At 36.4% G+C, this 27592-nt stretch overlaps 1 protein-coding gene across 2 annotated transcripts in view; it reads left to right on the top strand.

The window, feature by feature from the left end:
• The window catches only part of SLC15A4 (solute carrier family 15 member 4), a 31524-nt gene extending 5237 nt beyond the window's left edge, over window positions 1-26287 (top strand). The window contains exons 2-8 of one of the 2 annotated variants that reach the window (XM_075516577.1): window positions 3642-3937; window positions 4818-4986; window positions 6020-6097; window positions 11332-11500; window positions 15807-15962; window positions 21343-21501; window positions 24881-26287. In XM_075516577.1, the coding sequence (XP_075372692.1) occupies window positions 3642-3937; window positions 4818-4986; window positions 6020-6097; window positions 11332-11500; window positions 15807-15962; window positions 21343-21501; window positions 24881-25029 (1176 nt within the window). In that variant the 3' untranslated portion in view covers window positions 25030-26287. The remainder of the gene's footprint in view (window positions 1-3641; window positions 3938-4817; window positions 4987-6019; window positions 6098-11331; window positions 11501-15806; window positions 15963-21342; window positions 21502-24880) is intronic. The other variant, XM_075516578.1, reaches the window with a different exon arrangement.
• The last annotated feature ends 1305 nt before the right edge of the window (window positions 26288-27592 follow it).

Genomic DNA, 27592 nt, shown 5'->3' with positions numbered 1-27592 from the left:
GACAAAGCAGCTGTGGCCAGACCGCTTAGAGTTGCTCATTTCCTTCATTTCTTTGTTGGTGGGGGTTTTCGGTCTGGGTTTTTTATTTAGTTTGGGGGGGGGGTTGGTTTGGGGTTTTTTGTTTTGTTTTGTTTTTTAAATTAAAAATAGCCCTATAGTTTAAGAGGAAAATCTAGGGCAATTGGGATGCTCCTTGTACGGTAGAGTAGGTCATTCTGTATTTTTATTGAAGTAGAAGCACTACTGGATTGTTCCTTAGTGTTCTTGGAGAACGATGTGCTATCCCTTTAGTAGGGGAAAAAGGTGTGAAAGGTTTGAAGAATGTAGAACAGTGACCTGGAGACTCAGGACTGGATATTATGCAGTGGGAGTTGATAAATAAGTGGCAGCTGTCCAGCATTGGTAAATTCTGTGGAAAATGGCTGAATCTGAGCTCATTTGCAAACCAATGTGTTAGCTAGAGCAAATAAATTGTGTGTATTAGATACTTGCTAATGTTCATTTGAGTCAGGGCACCTCTGAAACAGTTTTACTACAGTGTATTTGTTCCGTGGTAGGAAGTCTTGCACTGTAGCCATGGCATTTCGCTGATATTGTTTGCATTTTCCTGTCATAAGGGGTTTGACTAATACATGGTAAATCTAAGAAGGTGACCTTTTTCATACCTTTTAGGCACTACTACTGTTCTTAAGCTGGTTTGTTGTGATGGGGACAAAATCTTTTAAACATACCTATTTTGACTTTCAGTGCAGGGATGTGGAACACTTAGCCCACAGGACAGATTCAATCCAGGACCCACACCACACTTGTGCCATTTATGTGCATCATTTTGCTGCTGCAGTTGCTGGTGGGATGTTAATATAATGAAGCTGGTGATGCTGGTACCATAAGGAGAGTACTGTTATGCTTGAGCACAGATGAAATTGAGCAGAGGGAGTGACAGATTTTTCTTTCTGCTTGGGTGATTGAAAATAATGCAAGCATAAGGGGGAAAAGGAGAATTCCTGCAATTTTGTGAAAAATACTTGCCCTTGATAAAAATAAAACAATAAAATTCTAACATGGTTTTCTTCTTCTTGGTCCCTTATTAAAATGTAGCGTCTACTTATGAAGAGAATAAACTGATCTACTTTGTGCTGTCACACAGCTCAAGTAATAGCCAGCAGGGGGAAACGTTGAGTAGTCTGTTGTAAATGTAATTTAGCTAATATTTTGGGCAGCCCATGTGCCGTTTGAAAGGAACGACAAGGATTGCCTTTTAACTCTACCGTGTTTTCTGGTTTTGGTAAGGCATCTTCATAGTTCTTCCACTTTGACAAGATATTCCACCAGCTAGTTCAGTGTGATTTTTATTAAGTTGTTAATGTTTATCAGTAAAATGCCATAGTGGCATTTCAGTCGTGGCTGTGATGTGATTTTTGGTGTGTGTATATACTTTGATAAGGAAGCAGAAAATGGATTCTTTTCATTGTAAGTGTGTGGTGTGTCTGTCCCTTGGGCATTGCATTCATTTTGGTCGCTGTTTCAAAAAGGATACTGGAGATGGAGAAGAAAGTTTCAGGGAAGGGCCACAGACATGGTCAGTAGTTTCTATGCAAGGAATCACTTCCTATCTCTGAAAAGGCAGCTAGAAGGAAGATGTGACCAGTGCTTTGTGGAAATAATGGTCAGGGGGAGAGAGGCAGAAATGGAGCAGGGATGGGATAAAGCTCAGCTGTCTTCCGTTGTTTCCTGGAACTAGGTAAAACGAGTGAGGCTAGTACAGGGCAGGTTCAAAACAGACAAAAGGAGGTGGTTCTTCCCACTGTGTAATTAGCTGGGGAACTCTTTTCCACAGGATATTATGGATTCTAAAAGCTGACCTGGGTTCAGAGGCAGGCTGGACGAGTTCATGGAGAGGAGATCTGCTACATTTATTAAGTAGATAGAAGCCATCCTTGGTTCAGGAAGTTTCTCAGGAGCTAATGGTTGGGGGCTGGGATAATACTTGATAGAAGCATCATGCTGTGCTTGCCCTTTTCTTACCTGTATCAAAGTTTGCTTTCATCTCCCAGCTTTTCTTTGCATAGATGTGAGCAAGGTCATATGTAAGAGGGAGGATGGGAAGACATCTTCCTTGCAGAAATTATAAGAGAACTGAGATTTGATGATGAAGAAATGGAAACTTCATAAAATAGATTGCTAACTCTTTACATAAGTTGGAGTACTATGTTTACGATATAATTGTTTGCTAATATCCTGCTGCCTTTGGGGGTTTAGAAGGAATTCCTAGCTTGATACACTACTGCAGGTGATGACTGTTAAAATTAGGAAGTGAGTACCAAGTTGAAACTGGAAGGGGAGAATTTCTTGGGTTTAGGCTTCAAGACTGTATTTTTCATGCTAACAGACCTACCTGAATGCCTAACAATGCTATTAACTATGCATAGGAATAGATGCCTTAATATTTCTTTTGTTAGGCTTGATTAAATGGTACAGATGGGTTTGTAGCTTGATGAGAAACTTGAAGCTGTAAATCAGAACTGACAATGTTAAAAATTTATTTCAAGACATAGCTTGCTTTTCATATTGCAAACTAAACACAGGTCTTTTGAAGATCTAGCAAATGAGGAAGGGAAACTTGCAATTAGAAATCAAAAAACAACTGACTTGGCAAGACTGGTGCACGGCACTGACTTGCTAGTCACTGTTAATGGCCTTTCAGTCATAAAACAGTGACAAATAAGGTATTGGGAATTCTTCTACAGACTAGTTGATCTTTTTAATGTATTTCAAATTTTAACTTGCATAATTTCTCTTACATCACATCCTATGAGTGATGCTGGGCTCCTGTGACTTAATTACAAAACATGGGGTGACTTATGGTAGGCAATACAGAATAAAGATGGTGAAAACTGTACAGGATAATTCTATAAAACAGGGATGTCTTTACTTTCACTGGAGCGACATTGAGAGCTTCAAGCATAAAGATAGCACTATGAACAGTGCTGACTTAATAGAGGGATAAATGTTTACTGGGGCCTTGTGACACCTCAGGCAACCCAATTTTTTTTTTTTTTTTTTTCCCAAAGGTCAGAATGGCAAGTCTTCAATTTATGTTCTGATGAGAGGCATTAGGACTGTGTTAAAATCTAAATTTGTGATTTAATTACCAAGTAGTCATTTCAGGCTTAGAAAATGGAATACGTTTAACTGTTATGTGTATACAGTTGGAAGAAGCAATTGTTGCAATACTGCCAATACATGAATTTTTAGGTAGCTTAACTTTTTTTTAATAAAATAATAGTTATTTCAACTTTGGACCATGGGATGTTAATCTGAGTGAGCTTTGTCTAGAGAAATGACCAAATGAGAGACAGTCAGTAGAAATAATAACAGCCTCTATGGGGAAGCTATGTAGTTTAGTATTATATGGCTTTTTTTTATCCCTATGCTGAACTTCTAGAAGGTCACTGATATAATGGGGTAGCTCAGTAAGGTGTCATTTCATCAAATACCATGCTAAGCCCAAAACACTTAAATCATTTCAGTACAATGCTAAATTAAACCTAAACTCTTCAGTGCATTGAACTTGATTGAATTCTAATAAACAGGCTTCATTTTCTTCAGAAATTGAATGACTTGTTTTTAATCTTTTCCAGGTCAAAGATCGGGGTCCAGAAGCCACAAGAAGATTTTTTAATTGGTTTTATTGGAGCATTAATTTGGGAGCTATTCTCTCTCTGGGAGGCATTGCATACATTCAACAGAATGTGAGCTTTGTTATTGGATATAGTATCCCAACAGTTTGCATTGGGATTTCATTCATGGTTTTCTTATGTGGTCAGAGTTTCTTCATCACAAAACCACCTGATGGTAGTGCCTTCACAGACATGTTTAAAATTCTCGCTTATTCTTGTTGCTCAAGAAAGAGACATGTGGAACGTTCAACTAATAGGTTTGTAAAGAGCTCTTTTGTATAGTCTGAATTCAGTGAATCAGCCTAAGAGTTGGAACTAGTTAGTTCAAACTAGCTGGCAGTAAGTCACACTAGAGAATACACTAGAATATGCAGTTTGGCTTTGAGAACTGGAACTGGAAAATTGGAGTCCTGGAGATATTTTCTGGGAGTTCTGGGATGAAAGAGAGCACATTTTGAGATCACTGGATCTCCATGCTGGAAGATCAAGTCTGCTGTTTTTCAGTTGAATGCTATGTCTTGCCAGTTCAGCGTTTCTGCAAGTGTAATGTACCCTAAGCATGCTGCTTTTAAGCATTAGTTAACTTTCTTCTCTGCTTAGATATGTTTATGGGACACCTTCTGATTTGAAAAACACTATAATCTGCATTTAACGTTGTAAGTGGCTTGATGGGCAGCCAAAATGTGTACTGGCTTTTTGCTTTCCCAATGATTACTCCACTCTTAAGAGATGCCCATGGAATACTGGTGGCTGAATTTAGTCACTGATGATAAGAGATGTCCCGACACCCGTGCCTCCTCTGCAATGGGCTTTGATGGATTCAGGTTGAAAATCAATCCAATTAATTAGAATAACCTGTATTTTGTGATACTATTTCTTAAGTTCTGCATATTGCAGTGGTAGTTATTTATGTGTGGTGGGGGGAGGACGGGAAATAAGGAAACCTTTATAATGGAAGTTTTCAGCTTGTGCTTTCGCCTGCTGATGATCCATTCTGGCCTAGTTGTTTTTCTGTAACTTACATGAGTAACTTATTTTGGATATGCATGAGGTTTTTTATAATGAAGTGTCACAAGATTGCCAGTTATGTCAGTTTTTGTTGTTGTTTAACTAAACATTTCAAATTCTTTTCAAAAGTGAAGGCCAGGGAGTACTTCAGCAACCTCGCAAGCAAAGTCTGTTTGAGATGGCCAAGCTGTCTCGTGGGGGCCCATTCAGAGAAGATAAAGTAGAAGATGTGAAAGCTCTCGTCAAGATTATCCCTGTCTTTTTGGCTTTAATACCTTACTGGACAGTGTATTTTCAAGTGAGTAGTTCCAAATGGTTACATTTTTATTTTATATGTCTAAAAACCATAATTTCTAATGTAAGGGACATAACTTCCTCTTCTCCCAGTTGCATTTGAAAGGTCTTGGGGCACTAGCATTAAGTTGCAGTTCTGAGCTTCTGTTATAAATCTAACTCCTGTCTGAAAATTACCCCCCAGGGCAGTTACCTGGAGGAAACACACAGAAGCTTTTTGGGGGAAACTGTTCTATAAGGTTTACTTACAGTTAGTGTTCAGTAGCTGTGATTCTAAAGACGATGAATATTGAAGAGGATTTTTCAGAACTCTGATATTGAGTTTGACTTGTTTAATACCCATGCGTTCAGTAATGTTAACTACTTGTCTTTCACACACCTGGGGTTGCATCTCAGGAATCATTTTAATAATATGTTAGCAAAAATAATACTGTGTGATGATAGCTTCTTCTGAATTTTTTTATTTGCTAGATAAAATTGTCGTGGAAAGCTGTATTAGCTTACCGGTATGCCAAAGTATCAAATTTCACATTTTTCTGGGGGCTCTTTCATAAATATGAAACTTACCCTGAAGCTGAGAGATGAAATATTTTGACTTAATAATAAAAAAGAAAATAAAATTATTAAAATGGTAGTTACAACTAACAGTTGTACAAATTAACATATCTTAAATATTTTGCTCTGTTTCATCTTGCAGTTGATTCAGATAGGTCAGGGTAAGCAATCTAGATTTCATTTTAATTAATTCCTTTCTGGTTCTTCTGTCTTAGTGAGATGAATTAGGATAGAAAATATGTTTTTGGGGGAAAATATGCAGAAATTCTTTTTAAAGTCACATGAATGATTCTTTGTGCTTTTAGTACAAATAAATGTAAGGGTTAAAAAAAACTTGCAGTGTTCTAACAATAATTCTTTTTGTTTTGCTATATTAGCACTTTACCTCTGGTATAATCTTTGTTAATTATCAAAAATGTAAAAATATCTTGTTCTCAGTAATCCTTGTCCAAGTAATCTCAACTCCTCTTTCCTAATGCTAGATGCAGACAACATATGTATTGCAAAGTCTCCATCTGAAAATTCCTGAAATATCAAATGACACCAACTCTATTCATACGGTAAGCAGGGCAAAACAAGTGAAAAGTATGTTTTCTTTAGTAGAAATGCAAAATAGGTAAGTATTGTATAAAAATTCCAGGAAGTTAAGGTAGTCACTAAGGGGAATCAGTGGCCACAGATACTGGGCATTTAGAAGCATGACGCATAATACAGAGGTTTTGGCATACCTACCGGCATATGGAGTTCACAGAATCATATAGGTTGGAAAAGACCTTTAAGATCATCAAGTCCAACCATAAACCTAACATTGCCAAAACCACCACTACACCATGTCTCTAAGCACCTCATCCAAACATCCTTTAAATACCTCCAGGGATGGCGACTCAACCACTTCCCTGGGCAGCCTGTTCCAATGCTTGATAGCCCTCTTGGTGAAGAAAAATTTCCTAATATCCAGTCTAAACCTCCCCTGGCGCAACTTGAGGCCATTTCCTCTTGTCCTATCACTTGTTATCTGGGAGAAGAGACCGACCCCCACCTCTCTACAACCTCCTTTCAGGTAGTTGAAGAGAGCGATAAGGTCTCCCCTCAGCCTCCTTTTCTCCAGGCTAAACAGTCCCAGCTCCCTCAGCCGCTCCTCATAAGACTTCTGCTCCAGACCCTTCACCAGCTTCGTTGCCCTTCTCTGGACACGCTCCAGCACCTCAATATCCCTCTTGTAGTGGGGGGCCCAAAACTGAACACAGCATTCGAGGTGTGGCCTCACCAGTGCCGAGTACAGGGGCACAATGCTATCCTGTTTTGAATGTATTCAGATAACTTTCACTGCTTTAAATAAGAGTGTCTTTTTACTTCAGTGGACAAAGTGTAATTTTTGAAAAAAGCTTATAAATCTATATGCCCTAAGTTTTCAAAGTTGTAAGTAGTACAGAAGCATTCCTACAAACTCAGTGGGAATACCCCTACTTAACTGAAACATTAGTATTTGCAAATTTGGAATCTGAGATACATTTTAACTTTATACTGCTTAATCAATATTCACTTTACCTTGAATCAGTTTAACATATTGAAGGAAGTTGTTCAATCAATATTTTTCAAGAAAGGCTGGCATCATGTAATTGCAGAAACGGTACTGAGAAGTAAAAACAAAAAGTATGAATGTAAGTTATTAACATGCTTACTAAATGTTCTTTTAAAATTAAGTTTCTTCTGTTTTACTTAAAATTAATATCAATAAGACAGAATGGCTTCAGTCTTTTTTTTTTTTACAGATCAAAAATAAAAAATGCTTTTACTTAATTTTTCTTTGAACTTGCTTGAAAACTGAGCTGCTTCTGAATCACAGCTGAAGCCTTAATGGAAGTTAGTGATACCGGCTAAGTAAGACTTCTAAACCAACCAAATGCTAGTTACCTACTTTTACACAGTTAAAAAAACTAAAGAAAGAGTAGTCTGAGACTTCTTCAGTTAAATGCATGCCATCAACAAAAGGATCTAAAGCAAATTTCTTCAACCAAGTTCTCAGTTTGTGTATTTTTTTTTTTCCATAGCTTTTGGGCATGGAAAGCCATTACCATTTTCAATTCAAGGTTCAGTTTTGTGGTTTGAGTTGCATGTTCATTTAAAAATAAGATATTGTCTTATTCAAAAATCCTAATTAGTCTGAGGCTTCTGTTTTACTTGCATCAGTTTTAATTGTGGACTACATTCAAGGTAGTTGGTTTTTTTAGCATATACCTAATTCTACTTTAATACAGGTTAGTACATTTAAATTTTGATATGTAACCCATTTTGCTCTTTTCATTGAGCTTTTCACATTTCTTTATTGCTCGCATATGAGAGGGGACTCTTAGTGTTTTTCTGTTATTATGAACCACTTGACTGTCTTGTTAGAACATTGTCATTGTTGGACTAGAGAAGTGAATTTTCTTTTTTCTAACAAAGTGCACACAGGACTTCAGAGTCCCATTGTCAGTCTGAATATTAAAAATATTGTCAGTCTGAATATTTATTGTGTAGAAATGAACGTGGAGCACTGAGCTTTCCTCACTGCCTTTTTGGGCATTAGAATTGTTTTCAAGTTGTAAGTAGAGTGTTATGTTTAATTAAATTAGTTAAAAAAAAAAAAGGCTTTCATTGTTTGTTTTTGCTGAAAAGACTAAAATACCACTCATGCCATGTAGCCACTTTTTCTAACTTAAAAGTGTGGCTTTAAAAGTTAGTTACCTGGTTTTAGTGTTCACTTAAAGTATGCAGAATTTGAGGCAAGGATAACGGAACAGTGATCCTAGTCTGTCTTGATACTTCTACATAATGATTTTCTATCTTGCATAACAGTGACTGGCTCCTTTTTCTGCAGTGCATCAGCTGTATTTTCTTGTTTTATTTTGAAAAACTTCGCTGTGATCTAACAGCATAAGTCAAATAAGTTAATTTGATTTTTGCTATCTTCCTTGGTATGTGGTCTACCTGAAGGATGCTGATCTGCAATCTACATTATGTAGGTAGTATCTCTGAATGCAGTTCTGTCTACTTTGGTTTCTGCAAATTGAAGTGATTTGAGGTAATTAAGAAAAGGGGTGGTAATATAATGTTTTACATGAGCAGCATTGTACCTCATCAGGTCTATGTTTTCCGTAAGCTCTTCTAGGCACCTCTGCCCAATACTAATAAAGACATATTTTCTCTTGATATGAAAAGAGTGAAATATGTGCATACCCTTTTAATTTGCAGGCTCCTGATAGAGTAGAAAATGGAAAAGCATATGTGTTAAACAAAAAAAACCCCTAAGTGATTGGTTGTATGAAATACAGCAGTGCCAGAGGCATTTGATATTTCTCTTCTTTCTTACCAAATTCAGCAATGACAAAAAAATTCTACATCCTTGATTCTAATTACACAAATCAGTCTTTGTACAAACTGTTACACAGGTTAATGCTGGCGTGATACCTGAAGCAAATGAAAAAGTGAATGGCAGAGGGAGGGGAATTGACAGTTTTAAAGTTTTGCTAAATATTTCAAAATAAGCGAGAATTTGTGTAGTTCAGCAGAATTCACCATGCATTTTTCAAAGCATGTGAAGATTGCTAAGCAATGTATGTAACCTTATGTATCAAACTGCTGAATACTTTTATGTAGCAAAACCAGCTTATTCCATTTTCAAATCCATGATCTTGAAATGCCTGGGAAATATTAAAGAGAGGTTAGGATGAATTCAGTTTTACCATCATCATCATAACTTCTTGGGGTTGGCAAACTATGAACCAGAAAGCATTTGCCTGGGTTCTTTGGAGAACTGCAGTGACAACAGTAACGCAGAGCCAGAAAGCAATAATATTTTAAATGACTGCTGTTACAACATGTCTGCATGCAGAGGGTGCTAAAAATGTGCCACATACATACGCTAATGCTAGTTGGGAGATTTTGACAAAGCCTAATATGGACATGGCTTGATGTCAGTCAAAGACTTGGTGCTCTTCATGCTAACACCTGTGAAAGTGCAAACTCCTGCTTTGATTATGAAGAACTAAAGGTTCACGATTTGCTAACTTCTGTTTTTGCAGTTAGTCATCATCTCAGCCATACTGGAGTGATTACAACCAATCAGTGAAATAGGGCTCTCATCTGCAGTGAGAGGTGCATGTCCACAATGTGTTAGAGGCTGAAGGCTTGGGTTATTTGAGATGGTTGCAGTGGTTGAGATTTGTAGCCTTAAGGGAATCTGGTTGTCTTCATCTGTTACTGTGGCTGAGCTGTAGGTTGTCACAGGCCCCTTGGTCATCCTGGATAATCTCTAGAAAATATTCATCTATTCTAACCCTGAGTTTACACACACACAGAAACAGTTTAGTATCAAAAACTGAATCTGCATCTGAAAGATACAGATCAAGCAGTGCTTGTATTTTGGGTCAAAGAGTCAGTGCAATGCATAGTACAGTATCACACTGTTCTAAATGCAATTTTAAAAAATATCCCCAAACCAGAACATTTTTATAAATCTTCCTGTACTGTCTTGGTTTGTTAGCTCAGAACAGATGCTAAATATTATTAAGCTTGGTAGAAATTGTCTCATTCATACAGACAGGAATTTTATTTTCAATTACTGAATCTTGCAAATGAGAAAGGATGCATGTATTGCACAATACTCTTTGTTCATTTGACAAGTGTAATTTAATTGTAATTGAATTTTGTATTACATTAGTAAAACTCTGTTTCTACTGTTCTGTGGCATGTTTCTGAAAGTTCCAGGCCTAATAATAGAAGATCTATAGAACCTGGCTATTAAATATTTTTCATGACTAAAGTAGGAAAAAAGTTTAATTCTGTCATGCTAGAGTATATCACTGGAAGCACAATAGTAGGGACTATCTAATTGCATTAAATCACTTCCTGACCTGTGTGCCATTAATATTGACTTCAAATGCTTTTAAAAATGTATCTTGGGATGTATTCCTTTAAATAATCTGCTCAATTTTGTTTACTAGATTTGAGTAGCACAATCAATCATTCCTCAGAGAAGTGTTCTATGACTAAAAAAATCTTAACGGTGGAAAAGCTCCCAAAGGACAGTGATTTTTTTTCCATTAAACATATTTCAGGATGTATGCAGAAAAACTCACATGTTGCAATAATGCTAATGACCATCTCATCTTTCAAAAGGAATTTGCATAGTTAACTTTTGTTTTAACAAAAATGAATTCAGAGTAAGGACCTAAAATATGAGCCCTCTGAAACTTAGAAATCTTAAAAAAAAAAAAAATCCTTTGCAAAACATCTTTGCTGAGTACTACATTTTGTTTTCTCAGAGTACTCTCTTCATCTGCCCAGTAATTTCTTATTCCTCATTTTCCTTGGAACTATGTGCAGTGTTATTTGTTTTTGTGTAAAGAACCTTTTTAGTCTGCATGCTTGATGTTCTTCAGTTCCAGCGGACAGCTCCTACACCCCACCCTACCCCCCAAAAAAACCCCAAACCAACACCCACCTCAGCACAGCTGGAGATGCATCTTGAAAGTAAGAATATGCAATACTGTTGGAGCTACTATGGTGAGGAATCATTTGTGCTTCTGAGCTAACAGAATTATGAACTGCCAAATTAAATGAAAATCTGAATAGCTGAGTGTTTTCTTCAGCTTTTACACACTCTGATTTTTCTTTTCCCAGTGTCTATCAGTGCACTGTGGTTTGTTTTGGATCTCAGTGTTTCATGGAAAATATTTTTTCCTTTGTTAAATAATAGTGAAAATCAACCCTTAAGTATGAAATTGCTAACTTAAGTCATCTGTCCTTTCAGTTTCCAGCAGCCTGGTTGACTATGTTTGATGCAGTGCTTATTCTGATCCTAATACCCCTAAAAGATAAATTGGTGGACCCCATTTTAAAGAGGAATGGCTTGCTCCCGTCCTCACTGAAGAGGATTGCAGTTGGAATGTTCTTTGTCATGTGTTCTGCATTTGCTGCAGGTAAGAGAACAACACTGAGATCTACCTACATAGCTATTTATTCAGCTACTTGCAACAGCATTTTTAAAAAACCCTCATGAATCTTTAATTCAAGATTATTCAGCAGTCTTTTTCATGGGATAGTTAGAATACAACTGCACGGATGCATTTCCCACAATGAAAGAGATTTTATCCAAAAACTTACTAAACCGTTTTCAACGTTTGCAGTAAAATTGAACCATTTTTCCTGCCTGAAATAGACTTCAAGTATACCTTTTAAAACCAACTTGTTAGTTAAGGTTTTCACTTACAGTGTTACTTTCTAGTATGCTTGGTAGAAGAACACTATTTGTTTTCTGACCATATTTTCTCAACAAAGGCCTTAGCTTCATGATCAGGGTTTGGGTTGCCTGAACAAAGTGTCCAGCATTTGGATATAAGGCTGTTAGTCCTTCTAAAATAATTTTTATGGTATTGTGGAAGTCCATGTTGTCTGATTTATTAACCATTTATCTTGAAGTTGAAAATTTATTTATCCTGAAAAACAAATTAGTTCAGAAATAAGTATGTTCCTTCATATAGCCTGGCTTCCAAGTAGTAAAAAAGTGAAATTTTACCTAAAATCCTTTCCCTTTATCTGAAATAATAAAGTTAGGTTATGGCTGAACAAGAGTTTCCTCCCACTTTGGGTTTTTTCTCCCCTACCTTAATGTTCCCTAATGTTTAGGAATTACTGTAGTGTAAAATAGCTTAGCCATAGCATGAAAGGAAAAAGATGGCAACTCTGTTCGAACCATAAATCAGCTGCTTTTGAGATGATTTAAAGTTGTTAAGCACTGCTGATGTGGAACTGAACATCTCTGAGCAATGCTTCATAGAACCTATAGCCTTCACCTAGTATCGCTGTAATGAACATATTGATAAAGCATTATAGCATTAAATAAATTAATTTCAGCACTTGTAATCTCCTATATTTTAGAGAGAGGGACACTTTATATGGCTATTAAGATTTCTCTCAATGAGAGAGATAATTACCTTATTAGGCCAAGGTCACTTTGTATGTGAGCAAGTAAAGTTCTTAAAGCAAAGTCATTTAAACTTAAAATAGGGATGTTTCTCTTATTTCCTGTTACTTAGGACACTGTTACCAGCAAAAGAAGATGATGTAAAACAGTTAAATGTCAGCTCTTTAAACAGAACCTGCTGGCTCACATATAAGTGAATTCAAAGACGGCAGTATCTGTCTTTATTAGTACTGGGGGAAGAAAGCATATCGAGCTATGATAGCTGAGTTGGGGAATGGTTTCATATAGCAGAATTCTTAAAAAAATTCAAATGCCTTCTTATTCTCGATTCATCTGCAAATATAACACATGCTTTTGTCGGTTTGATCCCCCTCTAACTCCTCCACAGTAGAAGCTGAGAAGGTGAATTCTTCAGGTGGTTTATCTGCAGTCTGGTTGGAAAGTTTATCCTTTTGGAGTAACTTAACGTGCCTTCATCATAACATGAATTTAAGAGCTTCAGTTGCGGCAAACTTGGGGCATAGGAAACTGTTTATTTCTAGCAGGGGGGAAAGCTTCTGTTGGTTTATGTGTTTCATAAAATTTTTATTTTCTCATTAAATGGTATTTATAGAAGCCGTATTTTAATATTCTTAAAATAAAACATTAGTTCCGACTATTTCTGCCTTAGAGAGAGATACTGATTAAAATCTTAAATGTATGAAGATGTTAAGATATTAACTTGCAATCTTGGAAGTATCTTAATGATTTGTTTGTGCTGTATGTCCATTTTAACTTACTTATCTAACTGGCATTAGTTCTGGACACTACTTAGGCTGCCTATTAGATTGTTTAGATTATTTTAAATATCTTATAAATTGTGTGAGAATACAACTGATTAGATTTAATGAACATCTGCTGTGCTTCATGCATTTTATCTTAAATTCTGAGCAGCAGTATTTAAGGTTATTCAACTGGAAAATCTACTTCATTTATAGAGTTTAAACAATTATAGCAAGAACTTAAGATTGTTTTAACTACTAAAACTGTAAGATTAAACTCGAAGCTTGTCTATCAAAGTCTAAGAAAGAATCAATAGATTCTAGATTCTGAAGTACTCAGCTTTGAAGATAAATTTATGGCAGAGTTTGGTATATGGTAGTTATGCTCCTCTGTGGCTAAATGCCTCCTAAATCTGCTTATGTTGTGAAGAGTATCTAACACATTAAGGATTACTAGATGTTTTGAGGTGCAATAATTGAGTTGAATGTGTATGAATGAAATCATGCCTGAGTTCTTAGCTGACTGTACTGCTTTGTTTACATTTTGTTTCACTCTAAAATGTTTGTGAGCTATATTAAAACAAAAACATCAAGAAATCCAGCTTTATTTTAATTGTATCACCTCTTCATAGTTCAGAGGGCAGCGAGGTGGCTGAAGAGCTAAAGAAACTTAAAAATAAGGTGGGTCAGTGGTCACCTAAAAAGAAGTGAGGAAGGTAGAGAAAACATGGTGGCCTGACACTAAGAGGTACTAAGTTCAGAACAGTCTTTACTTCAAAAAGAGATGTTATTAAGGAAAACACTCGTTTTAAGAAACATTTTGGGGCCTTAAGGTAGTATTTAAACAAACCTGAGTAATTCTAACCTGTTTTCCCTCTACAACTCTTGCGTCTCGGAAGATTAGACTGTAGAGCTGTTGTGAGATTTTGTACTTGAAGAGATTCTGAACTGCTATGAATGAATAAACATGGGTTATACAAATGCAGCTTTCCATCCTTTTCAAAGTACTTTGTAAGTCACTTGTTAATGTGTGCTCCTTCAGTCTGGTTTTCAGACCTCTGGCTCTTAACTCCCTACAATGATGAAATACAATGTTGTTCTTAAGCATGTGATTTCTATAACTTCTTGTTTAGTTATGGCTTCACCTACAGACTATATATAGGGACTACAGGGAGCTTTCCTCATGCTTTCTTACCAGCTTGGGTCTCTTGCCATGACCAGAACTAATAAGAAATTGCATGTCATGGTATGAGGTGGTTTTGGCAAACATCGGTCTTTTCCCTTGGAACACTGTTACTTAGCTGAGAGATGGTGATCCTCGAGGTTTGTATGTCACAGATTTGGGAAGAAACAGGAGAACAGATACTATATTGTGCATTAGAAATTGCTTGTGCTTGTTTGTATGAAAAGTGCTGTCAATAACTTCAGTCAACATCATATTAAATGTCCGTGTCATCCTTTGGCTGCCTCTAGGAAGGAAAAAGCTAGAAGTGAGGAAGCAGATGTAATCACTTGTACATGGTATGATATCCATGAAGCGTCTGTCTTCTAAGCCTTGTACAATTCTTTTTGTAACAGGAGTGATATTTTGTGCCCCGAGATTAGGTCGGATCTTGGCTCAATAAGTAGGAAGAGACCGAAACTGACAGGCACTAAATGGGAGGCCATGTGGGTGTAACATGTATTATAGGAGGTAGTGTCATTGACTCAGCCTTGCTCCTCTGAATTGGTGATGAATAAATCCACCTTATTTCCAAGGATATTGAGAGTTCTTTTATAGAGGTCCTTTCTGGGTGAAGCAGGGAGTTTTATTAACTATGAGCTTTCCTGTGCATTTTATGTAACAGCGAGGCAAATCCTTTAATCTGGGCAACTTCAACAAAAACCCTACTGCATTATTTGATATTCACTTTCTACTCTAAACTGTTGTGTTGAGCAAGCTAAAAATTGTTATATTTTACACTATCACGTCCATTTTTCATTCTACATGAAGTGCTTTCTGTGCAGTGTATTGCTTGTAAATCAAGCTCTAATGAGGTTTTGGATCTCTTGGGATGGTAAGTGTCATATAAATGTCATGATCATGTTCATAGAGGGTTTTCATAGTTCTACAGGACTAGTGTAGCCATTTCAATAAGCAAAATGGTTTCTAATTTATTAATACTATGGTGGCAGATGCAGTGGTTCAACACTGCAAAGTAGTAGTTTGTGAAAACGAGACTGTCTTTAAAAAAAACCAAGAGTTTGTATGAGAAAGCTCTCAGCTAATTTCCAGCTCATCTGGAAAAGGGTTAAGTATTTGTATAATTATTGCTACTGAATAAGAATATAATCACTAATTCTATGGCGGAAGAACTGTATGTCTTGAAATAACAATAGCAAAAGTAGTCTGAAATGCTTTATGTTAAGAAATATGGAAATACATATTCCTGTCTTATAATTTGTAATTGCAGTGCAGGACTGAATCCTAATTTAATTCTTAATATGAAGAAACAGTGTTTGCATCTTAGGTCAACCTTTTTTTCCCCCCCCTCCATGTAGGAATTCTGGAAAGCAACAGACTGAAAATTGTAAAGGTTAAAACAATTAATCAGACAATTGGAAATGTTACATACCATGCTGCAGATTTGCCAATATGGTGGCAGATTCCTCAATATGTGCTGATTGGATTCAGTGAAATATTTGCAAGTATAGCAGGTAAGAGTCTCTGTGTGTTTTAAATCTGCTTTCACATCTATCATAAATGGTGGATTCTTAGAAAAGAAATATTTACTTCTCAAATCATTATAAATAAGCTCTAATGTTCCCAAATACAGTATTATACAATATAACTTAATATAAGTGGCAAAGCACACAATTGTCTTTCACATGTGAAAATTAGCTAGATAAGAATATGTTTTCAAGACTGAATTTCAAGCAGACCAACATTTGCGTGTCATCCATTTAGCGTTGGATATTTGCAAGCCCTAATGGAAAACAATACACTCTTTCAATACTGTATTTTAAAGAATAGTTTTAATGCAGTATTGTTTCCTCTGAATCTTGCTCTGTGTTGCAAATAAAATTTGTGCTTTGTAATTTTTTTGGCTTAAAAACTGAGCTCATGGTTTAGAAAGTCAATTAATAAGTGGAAACACCTTTCTGAGGGAAAAAGGAAGAAATAAACCATGTTTAGAAAGATTTATCACCAGTTTAAATTCATGTTACTTGAGCTTTTACATCTCTGAAATAAGAAAAGTTATGTGACACAATCTAAACTAGTTTTTTTGTGAATGTTAATAATGATGTAGCTATTTTTTATACAGTTTTATCTGCTTTATTTGTAGTTGGTTTAGTCACACTTCAGTGTGATACTAGGCAAACTGAAACACTGTTCAAAGCTTGCCTTTCTTGAACAAATGCAAGAGATCTTACATTTCTTAATACTGTTCTGTCTGATGTAGTGGACAGCTGTGTGATCATATTGATTTTTAAGCTGAAAGTGAAGTGGAAGGAGAGGGTGAATAGGACTATAAAATCTTATTTTCTGGTCTGTTTCATATACGTGCAGGGCTCATTAGCAGGAAGAAAGCACAGGCAATTTATCTATTGTCACTGTGGTATGCCTAACACTGGTTTACTATGATTAAACAAGTGAAATGGTATTGCGAGTCTCTTAGCACAGTGTTTACATATCCAGTGCTTGGGAGCAATGCTTAGCTACTAGTAACAGAAACCTTTCATGATCGCCGAAGTAGCTATTCTGATACTGCTTAAATAGAACTGCAGAGCTACCTGATGTAATATATTGGAACTCCTCCAGTGACTTGATTTAAAAATCATTTAGCATTTGCTTAGCTATAGTTACTTATTAATGTGTTGAAATACTGTTTCAGAATATTGAACTTTGAAGATCATCCATTCAAACGGGCATTACGGATAGCTCTTTTTCTTCGATTCCTTATGACAGAATTTCCTGGTTTCATTTCCCCTGTAGGAGGTTGCTTTCATTCCTCACGCTGGGCAAGCACAGCGGGTTAAAATGAGATTCTCTAATTCTGTAAGATCTTGCTGGCGGTAGCCCCAACTGTCACATGGCCCATGTGTTCCCCTCTTAGTGGAACAGAGAACTTCTACTCCATCAGGTTTCTGGTTACATGTGTTCTACTGTCCTCACAGTTGTTAGGAAATAAAACAAGGTGGTTGGATTGCTTGGCAAGTAGAAGAAAATGTGGGGTTTGGGGTTTTTTTTCTATCTGCTCATTTGCTCTAAGCTTTTCTTCCAGCTGTCTGGCCTGGGATTTCATGTGACTGGAAGAATTAGACATATCCATCACGTGTTAAACTCTACCTTAGTTATTTAGTATGTTGGAGGAATTCTTTTTAGATATGGTTTTGTCTCGTGTGTATTTGTAGTTTTGCGGTATGCATTCAAAAGCACCACTAGTGTACTGTTTCCTTCCTGGTGGATGGTAGGTTGATGTCTCACACCAGGTTGTTGTTGGGAGTGTCCCATTTGCAATGTGAATGCAGGGTCCTCCAACAAACGGTTAGTTCTATGCATGCACAGCATGTACCTGGAAACCAGCACCTAGCACAAACTCTTGGTACAGTAAACACAAGATTTGGACATAAGGTCCTACTGGATTGCACCTGCTGAAATCCTAGTTCTTCACTTTTTGTACTGCAGCAGTCAGTATTGTAGATACATCTGTAAGTGTCAAATGGCTGAAGGTCTGAGGTCATTGTCTGATATCTGATGAGGGTCCCATTCCTGGTTCCTCATGTAGTTTCCACCCCTCCCCTTCCCAGTGATGTATAGGCAAGCCCTTGAATTAATTTGCTTCAATAAACAGCTAGTAAGATGTGGGGAGAGTTCATTATCTTTAAAGCACACTAAGACCCAAGATGCTAAACACTTCAGATTCGTAAATGGAAAGTATGCTTTAGCAGTGCAATCAATATGTATCCTTTGCTAGAGGACGTATCTGCATAGTCATTGCTGTCCTATATTACAGTACGTTCCATTATGTGTGAACAGTAGCTGTCACAAATCTGAAGATGGAAGTCTTGCTAACACACAAAAATCTGAAGACGGAAGTTTTGCTTAATTGAACTACTAAAACTAAGGCTGTATTTAGCATTTTTATCAAAAGAGTAAAATGAATACCTTTAGTTACAACTTTAGGGATTGTGCCAGTTAAATCTGAACTCGGATAAACAGATGACTTAACAAATGCAAGTGTTCATGAAAAATAAATAAATTTCTTCCCTCTTACACATTCTTGTTTCTCTGTCAGTCACTGTTACTAGTTTATAGGTGCTCGCAAGGGAAAAATAAGAAACCTGTCTGCAGCTTGTGGAAAGGTCAAGGACTTGATGCATTCTCTGTTTGCTGAACTCCAAACTGAGGGTTGGTTTTTTCAACTGCTTTAGTGGACTTCTTCATGAGAAGTAAAGTCTTTAAGGCTTACACTATTCTTATGTGAATACCCTGCTGTTCTGCCCTTGCTGGGTCTGTACTGACAGCTTTATAACTTCAAAAACCGTTGGTCAATGTTAGGAAAAATGCAAATGCTTCTCTTTCTTTGAAGCAGAGATTCTCTGCAGATCTTAATTGCTTTGTGTATTACACTTTCATTTGATTTGTTTTACAAAGCTTTTTTCCCTGCCTTCTGATTGTTATCTAAACTGAATTCTTGGTATCTTTAAGAAGGCCTCTCAAGACTTATTATCAAATTGGTAAAGTATACTCTATTAAAAGTTGATAAAGGTGTCTATTGTGCTATGAAATTCAGCTTTAAAATAAGCAAAGTGTTAATGGTTACAAAACTATAGTGATCTGGAAATGTTTATTGTGAACAAAAAAGGACTAAATATCCTAAGAGCAGAAACATAAGTTTGGTTTTTTGTTTACTGTAAAACTAAGCATATTCTGATTAAGCCACATTAGTTACACTTGAGTTACCTTTAAAAAGATGACACACATTGCATTAATCTTTTGTATTATTCTGTCAATCCTCTTAAAGCACCCTTATTTAACTGGGAATCGTAATCTCACATGACAACACCAACTAAAGAGTTTAATTTCAAAACTGCTTGTTTGAGGTAGCATGAAATTGTTATCAATGGCTGCCAGCAGGCAAAAATATCTCTGAAGGCAAAGAAAAGATTTTATATTCTTTATGCCAGATTAAATATTAGGGTTGCTGGAAACATTATTCAGGTTTAGAAACGTGCCTTATTTTGTTGCAAAAAGTGCATAGTGTTACACCCCTTTTGGTTCTTGTTTTGAGTCTTAAGATCATCTTCTAGCAGTCCAGTATATCTGTAAAATGAACAAGAGAAGAAATGGGCCAGATCCTTTCATGTGATATACTTGAGCTTAACTTGTACAGAATGTACAACAGCCTGGTGACCAAAATGTGACTGATACTCTGGAGACTTGTGGCAGCTATGATAACTTAATAAGAGGTTGAAAACCAAGCTACTGTATCCTGCGAGTAGTCCACTTTTTTTTTCTTTAAGTGAGATTGGCCAGATAAATACTCCTTGAAAAATCTGAATTGTTATATTAGTGGCAAAGCCTAGAAAAAAAATTTGAGTTTTTAATTCTCAAAATAAATACAGTTTCGCCCCCACCCCCCTTCCCCATTTGCAGATGTCTCTCCATCTCTGTAGCAATTCTGTTGTTACGGTTTGAATTTACAGGAACCCTCACAGCTGAGTGGCATGAAGAACGTTTCAGTTCCCTTCTGGAATCACAGACAGGTTGCTGTTGGCCCATTCTAACATGTTTTGCAAAGGAAAAGAGCAGCAGTGTGTTGGTTATCAGAGATTTCTCAGGTAGCAGTGCAGAATGCTGTTAGATCAGTGAGAACATACAGTTCCATTTCATTTACAAGAACTAAGTTCCTCCCTCACAACAGGCAAATTGACCTATCTGGCTTGAAGTGTTAAGCCTTTTCTTGAAAAGAAATGCCAGTCTATTTCTATTAAACTCTATCTGGAGTAGCAAAAGTCAAATTCCATCAATGGTGAAAATAAAGCATACCTTTATTATGCAAGACATACTATTTGTGCCATTTTCAGGTCTATAATGCTGTCTTTGCCAAGAAAAATGTTAGATGAGGTAGCATTAATTTTCAGTATGAAGCAGACTGTTTTGAAACAAGCATTTCACCTGTCAGAGAAAAAGCTCTGCAAAGAATGTATTTCACTGTCTCTTGTGAATAATCCCATTTGATTTTTGACAGGAGCATTATTCTAAAACTGAGAGTTAATCGTGGGCATTAGCCTTTGCAAGGCAGAGCCTAACCCAGTGTGTTCTGTTGATATTAAAATTCAGTAGCACAGATTTTCAAATTGATGTCACTGGTATGTTTTTCTTGGTTTTTCTGGTTGAAATTTGAGTAAGGATAGTTTAAAGTTGAAGTTCCAGTTCTACAAGCCTTAAAAAGAAGAGGCCAGCTCCAAGGAGCTCGGAGAATTCTAGATCAAAATTAAATTAAAACTAATTACCACCTTTCCAGCTACAATTAATTTCTCTGTCTGGACATTCAGAGATACAGACACTGAGTATGTGAGAAGTAAATATTCACAGTCAATGCAGGATTGACCTTCAGTTCCCAAGTACTTTGTTCTCAGCAGGGAACGCTGTGTGCTTTGTACATAACTGCACAACAGATAGGCAATGCAGAAACAAGTGAAATGGGGAACATGGAACTTGCCAGGTTAGAGATAGTTTAATACATTTCTTTGAGGATAATTTTAGACAGAAAAATGAATATGCTGCCTCAGAAGATTTCTTGATTTTACACATGTAATATTAATAAGATCAAAGTGCATGTCTCAAATGTTGTCCATTTAATGGGTTGATATATTGATGACCTTTAACAGGGTTCATAAAGCAATTAGAGGGAACTGGGAACTGATAGGGATTCACTACCTCAATTCCCTGTTTCCTGAAATCCAAGGCTATCCGATCTTTAACATACCAGAAGTAGTAGACATCTGTAACTTCTATAACACTAAACTAGAATGAACTACTATTGTTTCTTAGATCTTCCAATAGCATTTTTTTAATCTTTTAATACAGGTCTAGAATTTGCATATTCAGCTGCTCCCAAATCTATGCAGAGTGCTATTATGGGGCTGTTTTTTTTCTTTTCGGGGATTGGATCATTTGTTGGCTCTGGATTGTTGGCACTGGTGTCTATTAAAGAAATTGGCTGGATGAGTAATCACACAGATTTTGGTAAGTTATTTTCAGTGTCTTCATACTCTATAAAGTAGAAGGCTTCCTTCAGAAGCAGTTAAGCATCAAGCATGTGGAATTGTTGAGTCTTAGCACAGTTATTATTTTTAAACTATAAATTTGTCTATTGTTTTGTTAAAGTTTCATCTTGCATATAAGTATGAAGTAATGTGACTATGCAAAATGATACATTGCCCTCATGAAAGCACGGGAAACACACATGTAGTATTTTGCCTCTGTAAGGCCTCTCAATTACCTGCTCAGCTGTTACTGCATTTCATCACTAGAAATTACTTATAAATTTTTGTATTTTAGTAAAAAATATTTAAATTGTGTGTGTAAGAATAATATATTCGGTATAAAGTACTGAAATTACTTTCTGAGGTTATGGGGAGTAAAATGTACCCATCTCTCTCTTAGTGATTATTCAGCTTCCTAGTTTCAAGAGACTTCATTGAAATTACCATGAGTTAATTTTGCATTTCTGTCTGCTAGCTATTTATACTCTTAAAAAAAGTCCAATGTATCGTCTGCTTTGTATTGCCAGTTGAAGTTAAAAATAATTATTGGCACCAGTAGGTGGCACCTTGGGAATTTCAGAAAATCATACCATCATCAATGGGCTAATTAGTTCCAACAGAAGGAGTGTGAGAAGTTCTTAAAACGTATGCTAGACCTACTGTGTATACATGGCTTAAAAGCACAGCCTAAACTTACTTTAAATTTGGTATGAGAGAATTTGCCATTTAAGCTCGATTTGCATGCTACCAAAAAGTAATGTTGTCTGGAACATTACGTATGCCCCAAGTTGTCATCTTTGGTTTATAAGTTGTTCTTCAAAAAACTGCAAGAGATGACAAGTAGCCTTAACTTTATGGAAGTGTCCTCACCAAATGAAAATTTAATCACATTGAGACTTCCCCCCCAAGTCAATTTCAAAATTAAAGAGTATCTGCAGTTCTATATAGAGATAATTCAGTTGATAAGGGCTCAATAGGAGGATAATAATTCCATACAAATTAATAGATGTGATATTTGATGGTGCCTTTTTAGCCCCTTGCCTTTGTTTTCTGAAGCAGCCTAAGACAAGACAGTGCCTAATATTCTCTTTGTAAAATATTTAGGTTGTGCTAAATATATCCAGAGTTGGCTAGAACTGGAAGATGTTACCTTTCATGACTCATTGGTCATCTGTTTTGAATAAGCAGCTCAGCTCAGTGGATTGTCCTTTGGACAGCTGTCAGAACTGGCTATTACTACCTTTCTTAGTCCAAAGACTCGATATACAGTCGAGCCTTCTCAGCAGCTATACGTCTGGCTCAGGGTTGAAGCGCTCAGTGGGTGTTTCGGATTTGTAGTGTCCATAGTGGCTACTGTTTTAACTGTTTATATTGGTAACTGTTTATAACTAATTTTCATTTGCTGTATCATTATTGAAAGTTATCAAAGTCACATCTAAAATTTACTTAGGTCTTCCAGGGTAGGAATTGTAAGGAGGAGTCTTTATGAATGAATGACTTCTGAATTTTTCATTAGATGCTGTATAATGACTATAAGCACGTGCACCAAGTTTCTGCTATTTAAGCTAACTCATGATACCATTTGAGGTAACTGGCTGCCTCCAAAATCTACTGAGAAAGTTCACTCTCTGCTGGCACTTCAGTCTTGATTGCTGCCATTGAAATGACTGTTATTTCTCTGAGGAAAAACTGAGATTTCATGGGTTTAATATCCCATCTCATAAAGGATAATTACTACTCTTTAAACACGTCTGCTCTTGAAATGGAGATTCACATGTATATTGTATTTTAAATGTCAAGGAAAGACTCCGTTTAATTTTATTGCATTTTATTATAAGTTCATTTAATTGAATCTTAAGTTTGAGTAATTAAAGTAATTTAATCTGAACATTTATAGGCATGCTGCATGAACAGCTTGTTAGGATCGACGTATACTTCACTATTTTTACTCTCTCTAACCTTTTTGATAATCGTAATGGTCCAATTGGCTGTGGCTCATGTGCCATGTTGGAAATGATCCACAATATATTGTTCTTGGAAGTCCAGCAATAGTTAGTGCACATTTCTTAATAGAGGAATAATGTTTTAGCAATGAGCTTTCTTAATTTAACATTATTTAATGTGGTGCAAATCACTAATTTATAAAAACTTTGAGGGATTGTCAAAGGTGAATTGAACCAAAAAGAAACCACATATAGTTTCATGAATTCTATACTTTGTTCCAAAAGAAGGCTGAGAGAAAAATCTCAGTAATTGCTTTCTTTATATCTACAGAGTTGCAAAACTTTTTCCTTAATAGCATTCATTTTTTGATTCTTTTATTTTATTTTTGACTTAGCAGAGAAGGGAGGTACAGGCCTCCAGATGCAGAGAGACCATATAGCATTAAGCAGGGCTGAAAAGGCTGCTGGAGAGAACTCTGGTGTATATATAGTACAAAAAAATCATACTGTTACCTGTTTCAATTAAGCTGTAAAACATAAGAGACTTCCTTTTTTTTTTTTTCCTTGACTAAAGCCTTATCACTTCACTGCATTCTCCAGGCTCCTTAAAAGCATATCTAGCGAAGATGGTAAAGGCTTCAAGTTACTAGCCTGTATGAGTGTAGCTTTGCTTCCATCTTGAATGCTGCATTTCACTGGGAGCTGTTTCTGAACAGTTTATAGGCCAGGGCTTTATTTGAGGAAATTTCTTTTTCAGGTCCATTTAGTGGCCACAGCAGAGAGATATTTTCTTGCTTTGCTTTTGAAATGAGTTGTCTCCTCAAAAATTGATAAGTGATCTCTATTACTCTATCACTTACGTTACGAAGAAAGTAAATCATATATGAAAATACACATGGATGTTTTTAGCTGTTTTATCTGAAGTCAGCAAAGCATTGCAATTTTGCAGTATAGAAACCAGACTTAAAAAAAAAAAGGGGGGGGCGGAGGGGGAAGAAAGGAAGATTATTAGCCTTTTAAAATTGTTTTGACTCTCATGAAGCATGCCCACTGCTCTATGTGTGTAGTCTTTGTTTGCACAAAGTTCTTACAGTTGTAGGAGGCACTTCCAGCAATTTTTTGTAAGTAAGAAATCATGCAGTAACAGCATATCAGCTTCTTCAGGGACATTACTTGGTTTAAGGCATTGAAGCACAAAAGAAAGCAATCCTTGTACTGTGTGCATCTTCCTCAGAAGTTGCATCTTTTGCTCTGGATAATTAAAAACAAAACTATGCCATTGGATGGAAACGTGATTTGGTTTGGTTTTGCCCATGTTTTGCAGAAGAGTCTTCACTACTTAAGCTTGAGGGGATTGACATTGTTATTTGTATATTGTTTATTAATGGTATTTTTTTTCTCCCCACTTCTTTCTAGGTAATATTAATGGCTGCCAATTAAACTATTATTTTTTTTTGCTGGCTGCTATCCAAGGAGCAACCCTCTTGCTTTTCCTTATTGTTTCTGTGAAATATGATCATCAAAAATTGAAGATTAATGAAGTGGCTGCCAATGGGAGGATCTAATATCTGCTACAGAGCAGACTTTATTACAGCAGCACACAACGAAGTGCCAGCGCACCCTGAGTCACGAGATCTTATGTTTTCTCCAGTGAGACTCTTACTAGAGTTGCATGTTACAGGAGTTCTTGCCCCTGCCCCCTCTCATGTAACATAGGTAAGTGCCTTATGTTGGCGGGGCTCATTTCTTGCACTACGTCCTGGTGGAGGACAAACACAAATCTTGGAAGTGTATTATTAACTCTAGGCATTCAAGTTGCTCTTTGTTCATCGTGAGATGTTTACTTAACTCTTGAAAGCTGGGTCACTTACACTTGGAAATTGAGTCACATGTGACATGGATTGTTCCTGACTGAAAAACTCGGCTTAGTGAAGAACAGTGGATCTAGAGAAACAGTCAACAGTCTCAAGCCTACACCGGAGGACACCAGAAGGAAAACATTTTACAGAAACCTCAAGTAGTGGTTACAAGAATCAATTTTCAATCCTGAGAGTCATTTTGGGGGAAGAAACAGGGACAAATTAAACTGCAGATTAGCTCAGATTAAACAGAAATTTAGTTTTCTAATTGACCCTTCACTGGCAGTGTCTCAAGGATTTAAGTCCAAACTTGCAGTCAAGAGTATCCAATACTGAAGACTGCATTATATGTCACAGTAGCTTGTCATATAGCTGCTGTAAGTTTTGGTGCACAATAACACTTGTTGGGACTGAAATGGTTTTACTTCAGAAATGTTTTTATTTTTGAATCTGCATTAGATGTATTAGGGCAATATGGAAACATATGTCTTCTGACAAACCACTGTTCAGTCTAACGCTGTTACTTCCCTAAGGAATATTCTAAATATTTGCAGAAAGAAAACTGAGATTGAATTCTCAGAAGACGAATGCGCAATAACAATTTAGAAGCCTTTCAGCCAGTTCCTTCAGTCTTGTGTGTTACTTCTAGCTAACATGCTACAGGGTTTGTATCTTTCAGCAACACATTCCTATAGCAGAGCAAATGATTTTATGTTCAGCCTCTTGAATTTTAATGATTCTAACAATTCTACTTAAGATTGTGTGCAGACTGGTATGGAAGATGCAAGGAATTCTGCAGAAAGAAAATAAAAATCAACTTTTTATGTGTTGAATTTTCATAGTTTCCTTTGTCTGCATTTATGTTGTTAAAATGTCCTTCTTTTGTATGTGGACATCTTTTTAATGAGTTTACAAAATAAAATAAACTTCCATGCTGTGACTTTTGACCTTTTGTTTCTAGGTGAATAAAATTATATTACAAATATTTTTTCTCCAGCCTTTATTTCCTAAATATACAGTGGAATCCTATTAGATTTCTCAATGTACACTGGCATCCTGTTAGTTTTGTCAGATAATATAGCAGTATGCAAGCTGTCCTGTCTTTGCCAAGATAAATCAGTGGAGATGCTTCAGCTATTGCATTACTTAGTATGATTTGGAATTGGAATAACTAAAGAAAGAAAGTAAGCAACATCTCATAGCAGGAAAAGCTAGTTTCCTTTTGTAACATTGTTTTAAAAGCTCCACATGCTATGTTTCTGGAATAGCTGATTTACAACCAGGTAAAAGACCTAATATTAAGATGGTATAAGCTGCATACGGAACATATAGGGACCAAATAATTTATTTCATGAATGTATATTCTTTTAGTCATGGACTTCTGCTGTGGGGATGAATCTGTAGTGTTTCGTGTTTATTTCATTAATTTCCAAAGCATATGTAATCACAGGAGGGAAGTGGGTTGTGCCTGCTAAGTGGTATTCTACTAGATGGATGAAGATTTTGCTTTCAGAAGTGTTCCTTCTTCTGAAGGACTAGTACTATTCTCACAACCTCCAAGACAAGTGTTGCTTCTGGTGTTAGATGTCATCAGCTTTGGTGTCTGTACACGTATCCCTTTTCTGGTAAGTGAACTTAAATAATGTCACTATTTTTTCCCCAAGATCTAAAATTTTTCAACAGCATTCATGAATTTCCCATCTGATATGGGTCTGCTGATTATAGTTAAAACTGAGTTTAATGAAGAATGGAGAGTAATCTGCAGATTACCAAAGAAACTAGGTGTCTAACAGTAACTGTAACAGTCTGTGTAGGCAAGCTTTAGTGAAACTATTGTTTAAGGAAAAAGATAATCAATAAATACTAGGTTAGCCTACTCAATATTTAGGCAAATGTCTTTTACCCTGTTACAAGCATACAGTAAATGTCTGCGTGTTTCTGTAGGGCTGTGGTGGTTCTAACACTCTGGAGATAAGACTGAACATGCAATCAGTTGTATAATTTAATTTTTATTTGGAATGACTTGGCTGAGCTCCAGGCACAAGTAATTATGACCATTTATGAAGATTAATCTGACACTTCTCATCAAAGGGATAAGGCCTTTTTGTGACTCAAAGGCTTAGCTGATTCTTCCTCCCCGTCTTATCTTTTAGTGTTTCCACTCCAGTCACAGAAATAAGACTAATCAATTAACTTCGTGACTGAGCACTGCACCTCATTAATGAAATATCTTGAAGTGTACAGTTTGGATTTAGTTACATTCACTTCA

This window comes from Mycteria americana, chromosome 13 (assembly GCF_035582795.1).
Source record: "Mycteria americana isolate JAX WOST 10 ecotype Jacksonville Zoo and Gardens chromosome 13, USCA_MyAme_1.0, whole genome shotgun sequence".
Lineage (NCBI taxonomy): Eukaryota > Metazoa > Chordata > Aves > Ciconiiformes > Ciconiidae > Mycteria > Mycteria americana.
Note: the sequence above shows the minus strand (reverse complement) of the source record. Positions and strands in the feature narration are given on the sequence as shown.